Source organism: Erythrolamprus reginae, chromosome 4 (assembly GCF_031021105.1).
Source record: "Erythrolamprus reginae isolate rEryReg1 chromosome 4, rEryReg1.hap1, whole genome shotgun sequence".
NCBI lineage: Eukaryota > Metazoa > Chordata > Lepidosauria > Squamata > Dipsadidae > Erythrolamprus > Erythrolamprus reginae.
This window is the reverse complement of record NC_091953.1, coordinates 35,480,624-35,495,307: the sequence shown is the minus strand read 5'-3', so window position 1 is coordinate 35,495,307 and position 14,684 is coordinate 35,480,624. Positions and strand designations below refer to the sequence as shown.

Genomic DNA, 14,684 nt, shown 5'->3' with positions numbered 1-14,684 from the left:
ACATTTGGAAACATTAAACTGCAGTTTCCATTGCTTTGACCATTTAACTAGTAAAGCTAAATCATTGGATGATTTTTATGATCATTAGATGGATGATTTTTATGATCAAGTTGAAATTGACAGAGCCTGCAAAGCACGGTGTGCTGTTTATGACCGGAATCTAAAATGCCAAGGTTGGAAATATTAAGGAGAAAAATATAGTTAGACATTATGACCTTGAAAATTGAAGTGAAATTAAACTAGCTCCTTTCCTATTTTCCTGCAGGAAGACTCTGGAAACTAAGTTTTTTCTTAGTGTGGTTACACATCAAAATGACACTATTGAGTTTGTTGGTTCTTAACAGAAAAGTATTACCGTATTTTTCAGAGTATAAGATGCAACAGTGTATAAGATGCATCTTAGTTTTTGGGGAGGAAAATAGAAAAAAAATCTGCCTACCATGTATACATCTGGCCAGCCTCCTTAGTCTAGTCAGTTTCAGCGCATTAGTTTGCAGGTTTTGAGCCCATGCGTGTACTTTTTATCCCCTGGTTGGGAATAAAAACAGCTTCTAAAGCACAACTTATCGTTGGAGAAAGAGGCAATGAAAAAAGCAGGCAAAGTGCAGAAGATTGCTTCACTCGCTAGCATCTCATTAGGACTGGAAAAAAGCTTTGAAAAAGTTACATTTGGAGTATAAAATGCATCCAAATTTTCAGCCTCTTTTATGGGGGGGTGGGGGGGACAGTACATCTTATACTCCAAAAAATATGGTAATTCATTTTTTTATATTTCATTATTGTCTCATCATTTTTTATTAAATTTTCCATTGGTATTTAAACTGTGGATGTTTTAAATGTTATGTGTATTTTGTTAGCATCAAAGAACCATACTGAGACATGGCAGAATAAAAATAGAACGAGTACCTAAATGTATCCAACTACTGTAGAGAAAAATGTGTAAAGTGTAATCTTTCCAATAAATTGTTCATGTCTTATAGCAAATATTAAAATAATCGATAATTATGAGTAGTTATCCTGACCATTAATATACAAAAAATGATGGTCCATTAAGGTAACATCTAACCTGCATTAAAAAGGAGAGGAAACAGATTTCATACTATTTACTTACAGAATATTCAGCAACAACACCTTTGTAGACTGCATAGAATTCCTCTGAATTTGCTCGGTCCATATAGAACTGCATATAAAATGGAAAGATAGTCTAATTCTTGAGCTTCTATGGAGCAGAATTATGGAACTAATATTGTCTTATAAATACTTAAAAACTACCTAACAATTATAGCTGCCCTTTTTCTGTACAAGAACAACCTTGATAGGAATTGTGTGGTTCTTCAATCACCCAAAGGCTATTTCTTGTTTGGCAAATAAGCTGATAAACAACATGCAGGTGCAAACTACTCATCAAACCACGTGGTAAAAGGCCCAGCACACACAAAATTTATTTCAAACTAATAATAAATTTAGGTATCACAAAAGCTTGGGCTGACAATTTGCAAGAAGCCTTGACACAGATTCAGTTACAGTTCCTGGAGGGGGAACCATTCATTCATTCATTCATTCATTCATTCATTCATTCATTCATTCATTCATTCATTTATTGGATTTGTATGCTGCCCCTCTCCGCAGACTCGGGGCGGCTAACAACAATGATAAAAACAGCATGTAGAAATCCAATTAATAAAACAACTAAAAACCCTTATAATAAAACCACATACACACAAACATACCATGCATAACTTGTAATGGCCTAGGGGGAAGGAATATCTTAACTCCCCCATGCCTGGCGGCATAAATGAGTCTTACGAAAGAGTAGTTTACGAAAGACAGGGAGGGTGGGGGCAGTTCTGATCTCCGGGGGGAGTTGGTTCCAGAGGGCCGAGGCTGCCACAGAGAAGGCTCTTCTCCTGGGGCCCGCCAAATGACATTGTTTAGTCGACCGGACCCGGAGAAGGCCAACTCTGTGGGACCTTATCGGTCACTGGGATTCGTGCGGTAGCAGGCGGTTCCAGAGGTAATCTGGTCCCATGCCATGTAGGGCTTTAAAGGTCATGACCAACACTTTGAATTGTGACCGGAAACTGATCGGCAGCTGATCTTTTGCTGTTGACAGCAGGTAGACAGTCCTTTCCCAGCCTTATAGTTGTCAACCTACTCCAGATTAGACACACCAGGTGCAAACCGAAAGCCTCCAATACATAAAGAAGTACCTCCATAAAAGAGTTCATTAATTTCACTCTATTCTCCAAAAAAAAAATGTTTTGTCCAGTTTCAAGTTTCACGAGGCTCATGATCATTGTTAACTTTGTATATAATTCAATTATTTACATTAATTAAAATTTAAGTAAGTTTACAATACATTGAGAGAAGGAAAGAATGGGGCAGGGAAAAGAGATGGCATTCTAAATGCTTTTTGCATAATGCTTTTTTCCCCTTTATTAAACATTTTAATGTCAAATCCATTTTAAATGCTTGTAAAATATTATTGCAGTTATCACTGACTAGTGAGTTTTAATTGTACTATCTAAGCAGGTTATCTCAGGGACCGCCTTCTGCTGCACGAATCCCAGCAACCAATTAGGTTCCACAGAGTGGGCCTTCTCCGGGTCCCGTCAACTAAACAATGTCGTTTGGCGGGACCCAGGGGAAGAGCCTTCTCTGTGGCGGCCCCGGCCCTCTGGAACCAACTCCCCCCAGAGATTAGAATAGCCCCCACCCTTCTTGCCTTTTGTAAGCTTCTTAAAACCCACCTTTGTCATCAGGCATGGGGGAACTGAGATATTCTTTCCCCCTAGGCTTCTACAATTTATGTATGGTATGTTTGTATGTATGATTGGTTTTAAAACAAGGGTTTTTAGCTGTTTTAGTATTGGATTGTCACATGTTGTTTTTACCACTGTTGTTAGCCGCCCCGAGTCTACGGAGAGGGGCGGCAATCAAATCAAATCAAATCAATCAATAAATAAATTTGTAGAATCCGCTGATGTAATGTTTAAAGAATTAGGCTACAACCTGGGAAATCATGAATTATAGCACTGCCACACTTGAACTCACAATCTAGAAACCATTTTAAAATTCCAAATCAAGGCATGCAGCTGCCCTGAATTGATTGAGAAAATCAGTGTCTGAAACTAATCAGCAATCACCAAATGCATTTTCTCTGAAAAAGTAAACTATTAGCTAATTCCAAGTATCATCTTTTTAATTAAGATTAGTTTTCTTCAGAATCAATCTGATCATTGCCTCTTTAAAAAGCTAACCATAATTTATTAGGATTGATTATGAGTCCTTTTGCTTATTCCCTTCTGGTGGAGACTAGCCAGATGCTTCTCAATATACATTGTTTATATCAATATTCTATTGATTTGTGCTCAACAAATTCAACAGGAATAATCATCACTCTTAAAAGCTGCCTCCTTAGTCAGTACTGGTGGAAAAGTATAATGATCTACCAGATGGAAGGTAAATCAGCATTTGTAAACTGAAATCCAAGTAAAGCAAGTGAGCAAACAGTTCTGATTTAGAAATGCTTTAATGTACCTAAATTAACCGAACAAACATAGGTTTTGCAGGTGAAAAAACAGTGAGCTTAGTTTAGTTCCGCTAGTTCCCTGATACAGAATACATTCAAAGACAACCTGATCCAGTTTTAAGACATTTTCATCTTTCTTTGATAAATAATCTGGGAATTCTAAGAAAAAAACAAAATAAATCCAGCAAATTTGAAGTCTGTCCATTTTTCTTTTAACTGAAATGAAAAGGCTGATTTCCTTTGTTTAGCAAGGTAACTTTTTGAAAACCTGTTATAGGACATCATTTATAACAAAGCTGAAGGAAGCAGCTACATTTCTGACTGGAGCTAAGAAAGAATCAATGAAAGTCAAGTCAGATATGTTTTTTTGAAAAAAAGTTTTTTATTTTTTCCTCCACAGTAAAAACATGCTTATGACATCATATACCTTCAATGCAGCTTAAACATACTGTATATCTTCTTTTAAATACAATTTTAAAAAGAACCATATATCCAGTCTATTATATCTTATGCTTCGGTATACAGTGATCCCTCGGTTAGCGCGGGGGTTACGTTCCAAGACCTCCCGCGCTAACCGATTTCCGCGTTATACCGGATGCGGAAGTAAAAACCACCATCTGCGCATGTGCGCCATTTTTTTCATGGCCGCACATGCGCAGATGGTGGAGTTTGCGTGTGGGCGGCGGGGAAGACCAAGGGAAGTTTCCTTCAGCCGCCCAACAGCTGATCTGCTCCGCAGCGCGGAAGCAGCGAGGAGCCGAAGATGGGGTAAAGGCAAAGGGGAAACCCCATCTTCGGCTCCTCGCTGCTGCCGCGCTGCGGAGCGGATCCCTTGGTCTTCCTGCCGCCCAGGCAAAGGGGAAACTCCAAGATCGCTTGCCGCTTGCCGCTTTGCAGCTTGGAGCCTTGCTTCGCCTCCTTCGCTGCAATAGGCAAGCGGCAAGCGGCAAGCGATCTTGAGAGAGAGAAAGGAGGGCGACTTGCCAGTCCACGCCCCCCTGGATGAACAGCCTCGCATGGCCCCAGCGCCGGGCTCCGCTGTTGCCTCCGCCCCCATTCGGCTCTGCAGCTGAGAGGCCTTCCCGGCAGAGCCCTCCCCAACAGCTCCCGCTGCCAGCGCAAAAAAGAAAAGAAAAAGAAATCCCCAAAAGAGGCAGGCACAAAGCGGGGGCACAAGGGGAGCTGCCCGGCAGAGGTTGCTTTTTTTCTTCTCGTGGGCAAGTGGAGGGGGGGAGAGAGAAGGGAGGAAGAGAGTGTGAGAGAGGAAGAAAGAGAGAGAGAAATGATAGAAAAAAGGGGAGAAAAAAGAGAAATGAGAAAATGATTGAAGCATAGTGACAGGAAAGAAAGAGAAAGAGACAGAGAAGTGACTCTTGGTGATGACGTATGACGTCATCGGGTGGGAAAAACCGTGGTATAGCAAAAAAAACCGTGGAGTATTTTTTAATTAATATTTTTTGAAAAACCGCGTTGCAGCGTTTCGCACTAATCGAGACCGTGCTAATTGAGGGATCACTGTATATTAAACTTTTGCTACCTCCTTTTCTAATTTTGTCATCCAATACACAAATTATCTTCCAATTCAGCTGTCTAAGAAATCTTTCCAACAGCCTAATACAATTACTTTCCTTTGTGCCAAATAAAATATCCCTTTTTAGTATTTAATGTAGCTTTTCAAAGTTCATTCAAAGTTCAATCAGCCAGCAGATGAGAATTCTTTTTTATAACAATTGGAGACAAAATAACCAATGCTTTATACTGACTAAGGTAAACTCTCAGTTCAAGGTTAGCAGCTGTATAAATAACCACTGGCGAACAGTTGATGTAAGACCTCTCGCCAGCAGATGGCACTCTTACTCAGTTCCATAAGTCTCATATTATTCAATGTCTTTGTATATTTTTAAAACGGTAAAAATCATTATAAATTGAATCCAATACTTTCTCAATCCAGTTAATTCAAAAATTCTCAAAATTTTCTAGCGTTGGGCTTTAGTTACAGCCTTCTGAATTATTTATTTAAGAATCTTCAATTTGTTAATTAGCTGTTTCCTAAGCTTTTCAATAACTTTGTCTCCCTTAAGCTTAAAGAAAAAAGTCCCAAATTCCTTCTCTGGCAAAATGATTCACCAGTTTAAACTTCTGCTTTTCTTCTCTACCTCCAGCCCTTCGCTTAAATTACCTTTCCTTTCCAGATGACTTCCAATCTTCCAAATCAATCCATCAATCCATTCATGGCCACCATGGATTGGATGACTTTTACAAGCCATTTTCTGTTGCCGCCAGTCATGGGCTCTATGCCAGCTCTCTGGGGGGGGGGGGGGTGCCACCCCCTTCCAGCTCCCTGGCCATGTCCCACTTCTTAACTACCCCTCCAAGGTGGTTCTGACCTGGTTGTAATAGCACCAGGTCCCCAGGCAACACAGATATTGGGGTTCCCCTGTGAAACTAGGGGAACTCCGTGTTGCCACGGTGCTTGGCCATGCCCCACTCCCAAGGCATGCGTTTGTTCCCAGGTGCCCAATGGATTAAAGTGTGGCTCTATAGTAGAAACAGGAGGTGATAAATGTGGGATTTTCTCTCTACCTCCTACTTTCACAAGAGCTGAATAAAAAGAAAATAAGAAAATTAGTTACCATCTGCAAGGCTGAGATGTCAAATCCTCCATCAAAAATTGCTTTTATAATCTTTCCAGTTGCACCTGCATTAAAACAAAAAAATGGAAAGGAAGAATGGTCAGATACATAAGAGTAGTTTTTAAAATATTAAATGCTTGAGAGTTAGAGTTTTATTATATAATAATTTTTCTAAAAATTCAAGACTATATTTGGACTGTGTTTGCATCTTACATCTGTACAGAGATAAGCAAGACACCTAGTTAAACCTTTGATCTAAGGTGATCAGCTGGGAAGGATTTCTTCTCTGCTTAAAACAAAACAAAAATATGTGTAATTTTCAGAAAACAGGAAGAGCATGATTTACACTTATGTCTAAGATATTTAGCTCTTGCGGGGGGAAATCAGATTTTAAAAATCACATGGTATCCTGTGGATATTTCTTAGTTAATAACACTATCGTATTTTTGGTGTATAAGACACACCTTTTTACTGCAAAAAAGTGCTTTAAAAATTGGGTGTGTCTTATATATCGAATGTTGCCAAGGCCGCCTGGGAGCTCGGCCCTGGGGATGGACAGGGTGCCGGGGGTAGCACCAGCAGCAAAGCCTCTCTTTCCAGGCGGCTGCCCAGGGCCTCCAGCTAGCAGGGACAAGGCCAACGCTCTGCTTGAGTTAGCCAGTCCCGGCGGAGGCAGCGGCTCTGTCATATTCACGCCCCAGGCCAATCTCAGCCGGGGAGAGCCAGCTCCTGCCCAGTCCCTGCCACAGCTGCTCGCTCAGCCGAGCCTGGCAGCCAACAACATGATGAGGTGTGGGGGTGGGGGTGATGGAGCCGAGCCCCCTCGCGTCGGACGATCAAGGCTGCCCCTCAGGCCTTCTTCACCAGCTGGATACACAGAGCGCCGAGGGGACGCCCACCTGCTTCTCCTCAGCTGGCGCCGCATGCCCTGACTCACTTATTTATTTTATTTATTTATTTATTTATTTATTTATTTATTTATTTATTTATTTATTTATTTATTTATTTATTTATTATTTAGATTTGTATGCCGCGCCTCTCCGAAGACTCGGGGCGGCACACAAGATAGAACAAATCATAAATAATCAGAAAACTTTAAAATTTATACAAGATTTAAAAGAACCCCATATACTAACAGACGCATACACAAACATACCATACATAAATTAAACATGACCGGGGGAGGTGTTTCAATTCCCCCATGCCTGACGGCAGAGGTGGGTTTTAAGGAGTTTACGGAAGGCAGGGAGAGTAGGGGCAGTTCTAATCTCTGGGGGGAGTTGGTTCCAGAGAGTCGGTGCCGCCACAGAGAAGGCTCTTCCCCTGGGGCCCGCCAACCGACATTGTTTAGTTGACGGGAGCCGGAGAAGGCCCACTCTGTGGGACCTAATCGGTCGCTGGGATTCGTGCAGCAAAAAGAATAAGAAAAAGAATAGTAAAATAGTATAAAATAGAAAAAGTATAAAATAGAAAAAATAGAAAAATAGTAAAATAGAAAAAGAATAGTAAAAAAAATAGCAGTTTTCTATAATCCAGATGTCCTTCAGATATATTTTCTTCTTCAATTTCCCTAGAATATTCCAGCCAGCAGATCTTTAATAGTAATTCTGAAGTCCATACCTTTGAAAAGTGCCCAGGATGGGAAATGTTATTAATATTAAAGCTGCAGAGGGTTAAATATTTTCTTATAATGTAATAAGTAAATTTTATTTGCAAAAAATCAAATTAGTTCGAAAATTTAAAAAAGGATTTTAAATTATCACACATACATTGCAAACCCCATTAACAGCTCTTTCTCATTTGAAAGTATCCACTATTCTTATATGCTGTCTGTAGTCATCTTTTGTACGAAAAGATTATACAATTGTATTATGGGAAGAAGTAACTATCATACTATATTCTAAACATTATCATTTCATTCTGTGAAGACCTCCTGGAAGCCACAAAACATGAAGGTCAAAAGTAGTTTTGCACAGCATTCTCTTGCCAATATCTCTGCAGAACCTGTTAACCCAAATGATTATTTATGTGGTTTATGTACTTTAATTGCACACAGAGAATATCTCCATCTGATTGTGCAAGCAGGTCAGCTGGAAATCATCTAAGCCTAACTGCTAAATAATCTGCTGGTAGAAAAGACTTTTGTCAAAGAAGGGGGGGAAATGATGAGCAGCAACAGGAAAATATCTCTGCAACTTTGAGTATTAACATTAACAAAAAGAAACAGCACTGCTTGTTAGAATCAGGCTGAGCTAGCTACCATTCTGGAAATCATTTATATGGCTAATGACAAAGAGAGGACCAACAGGTATTTGTATTGATTCTGCAAGATATATAACTAACCTTCTTTAATTGCATGAGGTTTAATAACACAGCAAGTACAATGTGTGTATGCGGCAGTGCCAGCAGGTCCATGGCCTCCATTGGAAGGAAAGAATAATTCCAGTTCCTGGAAATAATAGGAATTAAATACATAAATTTAATAGCATTGAGATAACAATAGTCAGATTCATTGGTTTTCATTCCATTCATTTCCATTCGTTATTTTTTATATATTTTTGAAAGTGCCTCATCTGATTGTCCTATCATTCAGCATAGCCAATAGACTTCCAAACACAAAGATCTGGGGTGGCGCAGCAGGTAGAGTGCTGTTCTGCAGACCACTGAAGCTGACTGTAGATCTGTAGGTCAGCGGTTCAAATCTCATCACCGGCTCAAGGTCGACTCAGCCTTCCATCCTTCCGAGGTGGGTAAAATGAGGACACGGATTGTGGGGGCAATATGCTGGCTCTGTTAAAAAGTGCTATTGCTAACATGTTGTAAGCCGCCCTGAGTCTAAGGAGAAGGGCGGCATAAAAATTGAATAAATAAATAAATAAATCCAAAACAATACCATTTTTTAAAAAAATTCTCAAGTACAGTGGTACCTCTACCCACGAACACCTCTACTTACGAACTTTTCTAAATAAAAACTGGGTGTTCAAGATTTTTTTTGCCTCTTCTCAAGAACCATTTTCCACTTACAAATCCGAGCCTTCAAAACTTTAACCAGAAAAGGCAGGGAGAAGCCTCCATGGGGCCTCTCTAGGAATCTCCTGGGAGGAAACAGGGCCAGAAAAGGCAGGGAGAAGCCTCCATGGGGCCTCTCTAGGAATCTCCTGAGAGGAAACAAGGCCTCCATCCTCTCTGTGGTTTCCCCAATCGCACACATTATTTGCTTTTACATTGATTCCTATGGGAAAAATTGCTTCTGAGTGTGTGGAGAGGGTAAAAGAACCCAAATGGCGGGTGGACGGAGCCTTGCACTTCCTTCGCGACCGGCTCTCTGAATACCGACATGTGGCAAGCCAGGAACATTTCACCCCTGATGAAAACCATCTATGTCAGTACAACACATTAATCATTAACCATGAGTTCATTATTTTATCCTATTACCACTTTTTTTAATAAGAAAAAATTTATTTACAAATATAATACAAAATAACCCAATACAAATACAATACTCACATACAAACACACAAAAAAGACAATACATCAATTATTATTATTATTATTATTATTATTATTATTATTATTATTATTAATTGGATTTGTATGCCGCCCCTCTCCGCAGACTCGGGGCGGCTAACAACAGTAACAAAACAGTGTAATCCAATACTAAAAAACAGTTAAAACCCATTATATAAAAACCAATCATACACACAGACATACCATGCATAAAATTTTAAAGGCCTATGGGGAGAGTGTATCTCAATTCCCCCATGCCTGGCGGCAGAGGTGGGTTTTAAGCAGCTTACGAAAGGCAAGGAGGGTGGGGGCAATTCTAATCTCTGGGAGGAGTTGGTTCCAGAGGGCCGGGGCCGCCACAGAGAAGGCTCTTCGCCTGGGTCTCACCAAACGACATTGTTTGGTTGACGGGACCCGGAGAAGACCCACTCTGTGGGACGTAACTGGTCGCTGGGATTCGTGCAGCAGAAGGCGGTCCCTGAGGTTTAAAGGATTAAAGTACATAATAATAAACTATATAACATTTGATTTCTTACTAGCTGCTGATAGCTTGAAAACGAGGAACTTTCTAAGCTGAATGCCACAGGACTGCTGACTTTGATGAAAGAGTTTTAGGCTACCCGAGTGAATCATGTGGGCCGGAAGAAACGAAAGCTATAACAGGTGACATAACAGCCTGAAAAGATGATAAAACGCTTCAAACCCAAGGCAAAAAAAAAGTAACGATCCAAATCCCAAAGCAAGCTCAATACCTTAATGAGATAATTTGTGTCTTTCAACCAGAAGAAGGGAGACCGGAAAAAAATCAGACTAATGATTTAATGAAAAAGAAAATATATATATAGGCAGAATCAGGTGATTTAACAACATAAATAAAAAGAGAAAGAGATGGGGGGCAAAGGAGCAAAAAGGAAAAAATATCACAACCAAATTACAAAAATAAGCTTGAAACCACAGTCCTACTTCCTATTTATCTGTTACAGCATAGATACTCGTTTGTTTTTCTGTCTGTCCACTCCTAGAAAACAAAGGGACATTTTACAGGGCTAGCTGCTCACTGGGGAAGGAAAAGTCATCATCAACAATAGCAGAGGTTCTCTTCATGATGAGGTGAGATCCTTCTGTGGTATTGTTTTAAATTATAAATGCAGACTGGATTGGATGCTAGAATCTCTCTCCAACTACAGAAAATTTTAGGACCATGGTTTTAAAAATCCAATCAGCAAAAACCATCTATCTTAAATTCATGGAACTACATGAGTTGTTCAATTGCACAGTTTGTACCTATTCTGAATCTATTCTTTCAGAGCAGAAATTTTAATACTATTCAGAGATATTAATATCCAGTTCTTTATTTCAAAGTTGATCTTCACAAACAAATAACCAAGTCTTTTACTTTACCAGTACAGCTTCTGCAAAATATATATAGTGTTCCCTTGATTTTCACAGGTTCGAACTTCGCGAATAGCCTATACCACGGTTTTTCAAAAAATATTAATTAAAAAATATTGTTTTTTTCCTATACCATGGTTTTTCCCACCCGATGACGTCGTATGTCATCGCCAAACTAATAATTTTTGCAAATAAATAACAAAAAAAAATTATTGTTAATAAATAATTATGTTTATAAATATCAGGATCACTAAGTGTCTTATTCAATGGTGAGTACCAGTAATAATGGTGAGTAAATGGTTGCTAAGGGAATGGGAAATGATAATTTAGGGGTTTAAAGTGTTAAGGGATGGCTTGAGATACTGTCCATAGCCAAAAATGGTGTATTTACTTCCGCATCTCTACTTCGCGGAAATTCGACTTTCGCGGGCAGTCTCGGAACGCATCCCCCGCGGAAATTGAGGGAACACTGTACAGTGTTCCCTCAATTTTCGTGGGGGATGCGTTCCGAGACTGTACAGTGTTCCCTCAATTTTCGTGGGGGATGCGTTCCGAGACCGCCCGCGAAATTCGAATTTCCGCGAAGTAGAGATGCGGAAGTAAATACACTATTTTTGGCTATGAACAGTGTCACAAGCCTTCCCTTAACACTTTAAATCCCTAAATTACAATTTCCCATTCCCTTAGCAACCATTTAGATTATTACTCACCATGTTTATTTATTAAAGTTTATTAAAAAAAATATTTATTAAAGGCGGACGAAAGTTTGGCGATGACATATGACGTCATCGGGCAGGAAAAACCGTGGTATAGGGGGGGAAACTTCAAAGTATTTTTTAATTAATATTTTTGAAAAACCGTGGTATAGGCTGTCCACGAAGTTCAAACTGGCGAAAATCCAGGGAACACTGTATACACTTTTCTCCATTAGTCACCTGTTTTCTCATGAACAGGACACAGATAAAATCTTAGGCTAGCAAGGACACCTGTGAATTGGATCACCTGTTATTTCTCCTAGATACCTGGACTCAGTCCTGGCAGATATTTTCACTTATCTCCAATAGAAAGGACAGTACCTATTGTCTCCTACAATACAATGATCCTGAGTTGCTAAGTAATCTCAGTATACATATTTCTCGTTCTCCAAGCAACATCAAACAAGGAAAAAGTTAGAGAAGATAAAGAAAATTGGGAGGTGGAGAAAATTAGTAGCAAACAGAAAGACATTTCGAATGCCAAGGACTAGCTTTCTTTCTTTCTTTCTTTTGCCATCATAAATTGTAATGTCTTAAACTTAAACATTTTCAATGTCATGAATATACGGTAATACCATTTCATAGTTGTGTAACATTCAACAATGTATAAATTAATGGATTCTTTAATTCTTCACAACCCATAATCCCACTGTTAAATACATACCACATTAAAATACTTTTAAGGATACACAGCAGGGACAAATAAGGGAGTAATTAAAAACACTGCCGGCAGCACTATTCTTAGCTCCTCTAATCAACATCAAGAAACATGTTTCCATGGAAAGAAAAGCAGGCATCAGAAAGTAAAATGCAAATATATTGTCCACTCTGTTTTCTTATAGTTTGGAAAGACTCATATGAAGTTTTGCCTTCAGATGAGCCTCCAATTGATTTGTTTAAGATTATTTAATCCACCACAATGAATCGTTAGGAAACTATAACAACAGTTCTATGTGGTTATGCATTATCATTTATAGTTTCAATTCTAACAAGGTGAAAATTAAAATGAAGCATACATTACATATTTTATTTTATTCCGTAAGATTGACGATTTCATTTATTTAGAGTATTATCATGCAACCAGCTCAGGGCAATATTTGATTGAAATCATACTACCGTTATTCAAAGTGACGACAATATAGGGAAGGTTTTACAGTGAAAAAAAATGAGATGAAATGGTATAAACATAATTAGTTACACAGTACAGTGGTTTACCTGGAATTCAGGAATTCTTCCTGAATTAGGAGAGACTTACTTATTCAAAATGGAGGACTAGGCAAGAGAGTATTCCGATTTCTTGAAGCAATCTTCCTAACAAATAACTAAATATTTTTCTAAAAGCAAACATTTTCACCTTGAGGTTTGACTACTGCAATGCTCTCTACATAGGGTTACCTTTGGAGAGTATTCAGAAACTGCAAACCATACAAAATGCAGCCACACAAGCAGTTATGAGCCTTCCAAGGCATGCCCATATTTCTCCAGCACTCCACGGACTGCATTGGTTGCCGATTGGTTTCTGGACACAATTCAAAGTGTTGGTTATGACCTATAAAACCCTACATGGCATTGGACCAGATTACTTGCGGGACCGCCTTCTGCCGCATAAGTCCCAGTAACCGGTTAGGCCCCACAAAGCCAGGCTTCTCCAGGTCCTGTCAACTAGAAAATGTTGCTTGGTGGGACCTAGGGGAAGAGCCTTCTCTGTGGGGGGGCCCAGCCCTCTGGAATCAGCTCCCCCCAGAGATTCGTACTGCCCACACCCTCCTCGCCTTCCATAAGAGTCTAAAGACTTATCTATGCCGCCAGGCTTGGGGCTATTAGATTCTAATAGCCGACGAGTATAGGTACGTCTGCTGTTTGAATGGGAATGAGTGATTTTTAAATGTTATTAGGGTTTTAAAGTACTGTAATTAGCTAAATTAATTGGATTTTAGATATTTATATGTATATTGTCTTTGATAAGTTGTAAGCCGCCCCAAGTCCTCGGAGAGGGGTGGCATATAAATCCAATTAATAAAATAAAAAATAAAATAAATTTTGCCCTGATGCTAAGAGATTTGTGTTAGTGATAAAATATGCCTTAGGATCTGCTACTGTCTTAGCAGGATTGCCTCATTTAATCAAACCTAAGCTGAAAGCTATGGAATTAGGAGGCTAGTCAATAAAGAACTACTGGTCAAAAATAGTAACGTAAACAGGGTTTAGAAAGAAAGAAAGAAGAAGTGTTCAGTCTACACGTTTATGTACATCAGTGAAATAAATGTAATTCAGAGTATGGAAACATGATTCTTATAATATGCTAACATAAACCAAGTCATATGCAGAATGGGCTATCAAATGTATATTTGAGAAACTTACACTAGCAGCAGTTGCAAAGGAATCAGGTCCATGAGCCACATTTCTTATGCTGTCACTTCCAAAACGTCCTCTAAGGGAGTCTGGAGCATCAGTTCGTGCCACAACTGAATTTGCAGGTCCTAATAACTGTTTCCATTTACCTATGGCATCATCTCCCAATATCTCCATGGCAATAACAGGGCCACTTGTAATAAATTCAAGAAGCTCACTAAAGGCAAAAAATAGAATAGTCAGGATACCTGGGAAACCAAATGTTTCAAGAGAAATCTTCTGTCCTAAACAGAATAACAACAACAAAGTTGTTTAAGGTACTACAGAACAATAATTTGCAGACAAATCTGATTGGAAATAATTTCACAATACTATTTCCAAAACAATACTTGGTTCATTCTCTTATGTTTTCCAATGAAACTATTTTAAGAAAAGCGGAACTGGAAAAAGATAATAGATTTGCTGGCTACTCAAGAACTCCGATGTTATCTTTAACTGCAAATTAAGCACTTA

General features: G+C 39.2%; 1 protein-coding gene across 1 annotated transcript in view; it reads right to left on the bottom strand.

Moving 5' to 3' along the window:
• NME7 (NME/NM23 family member 7) overlaps positions 1-14,684 on the bottom strand; it is a 73,174-nt gene that overhangs the window by 32,209 nt on the left and 26,281 nt on the right. The window contains exons 6-9 of the mRNA XM_070750040.1: positions 14,181-14,388; positions 8,509-8,614; positions 6,166-6,230; positions 1,112-1,180 (exon numbers count right to left, since the gene is read on the bottom strand). Of these exons, the coding sequence (XP_070606141.1) occupies positions 1,112-1,180; positions 6,166-6,230; positions 8,509-8,614; positions 14,181-14,388 (448 nt within the window). The remainder of the gene's footprint in view (positions 1-1,111; positions 1,181-6,165; positions 6,231-8,508; positions 8,615-14,180; positions 14,389-14,684) is intronic.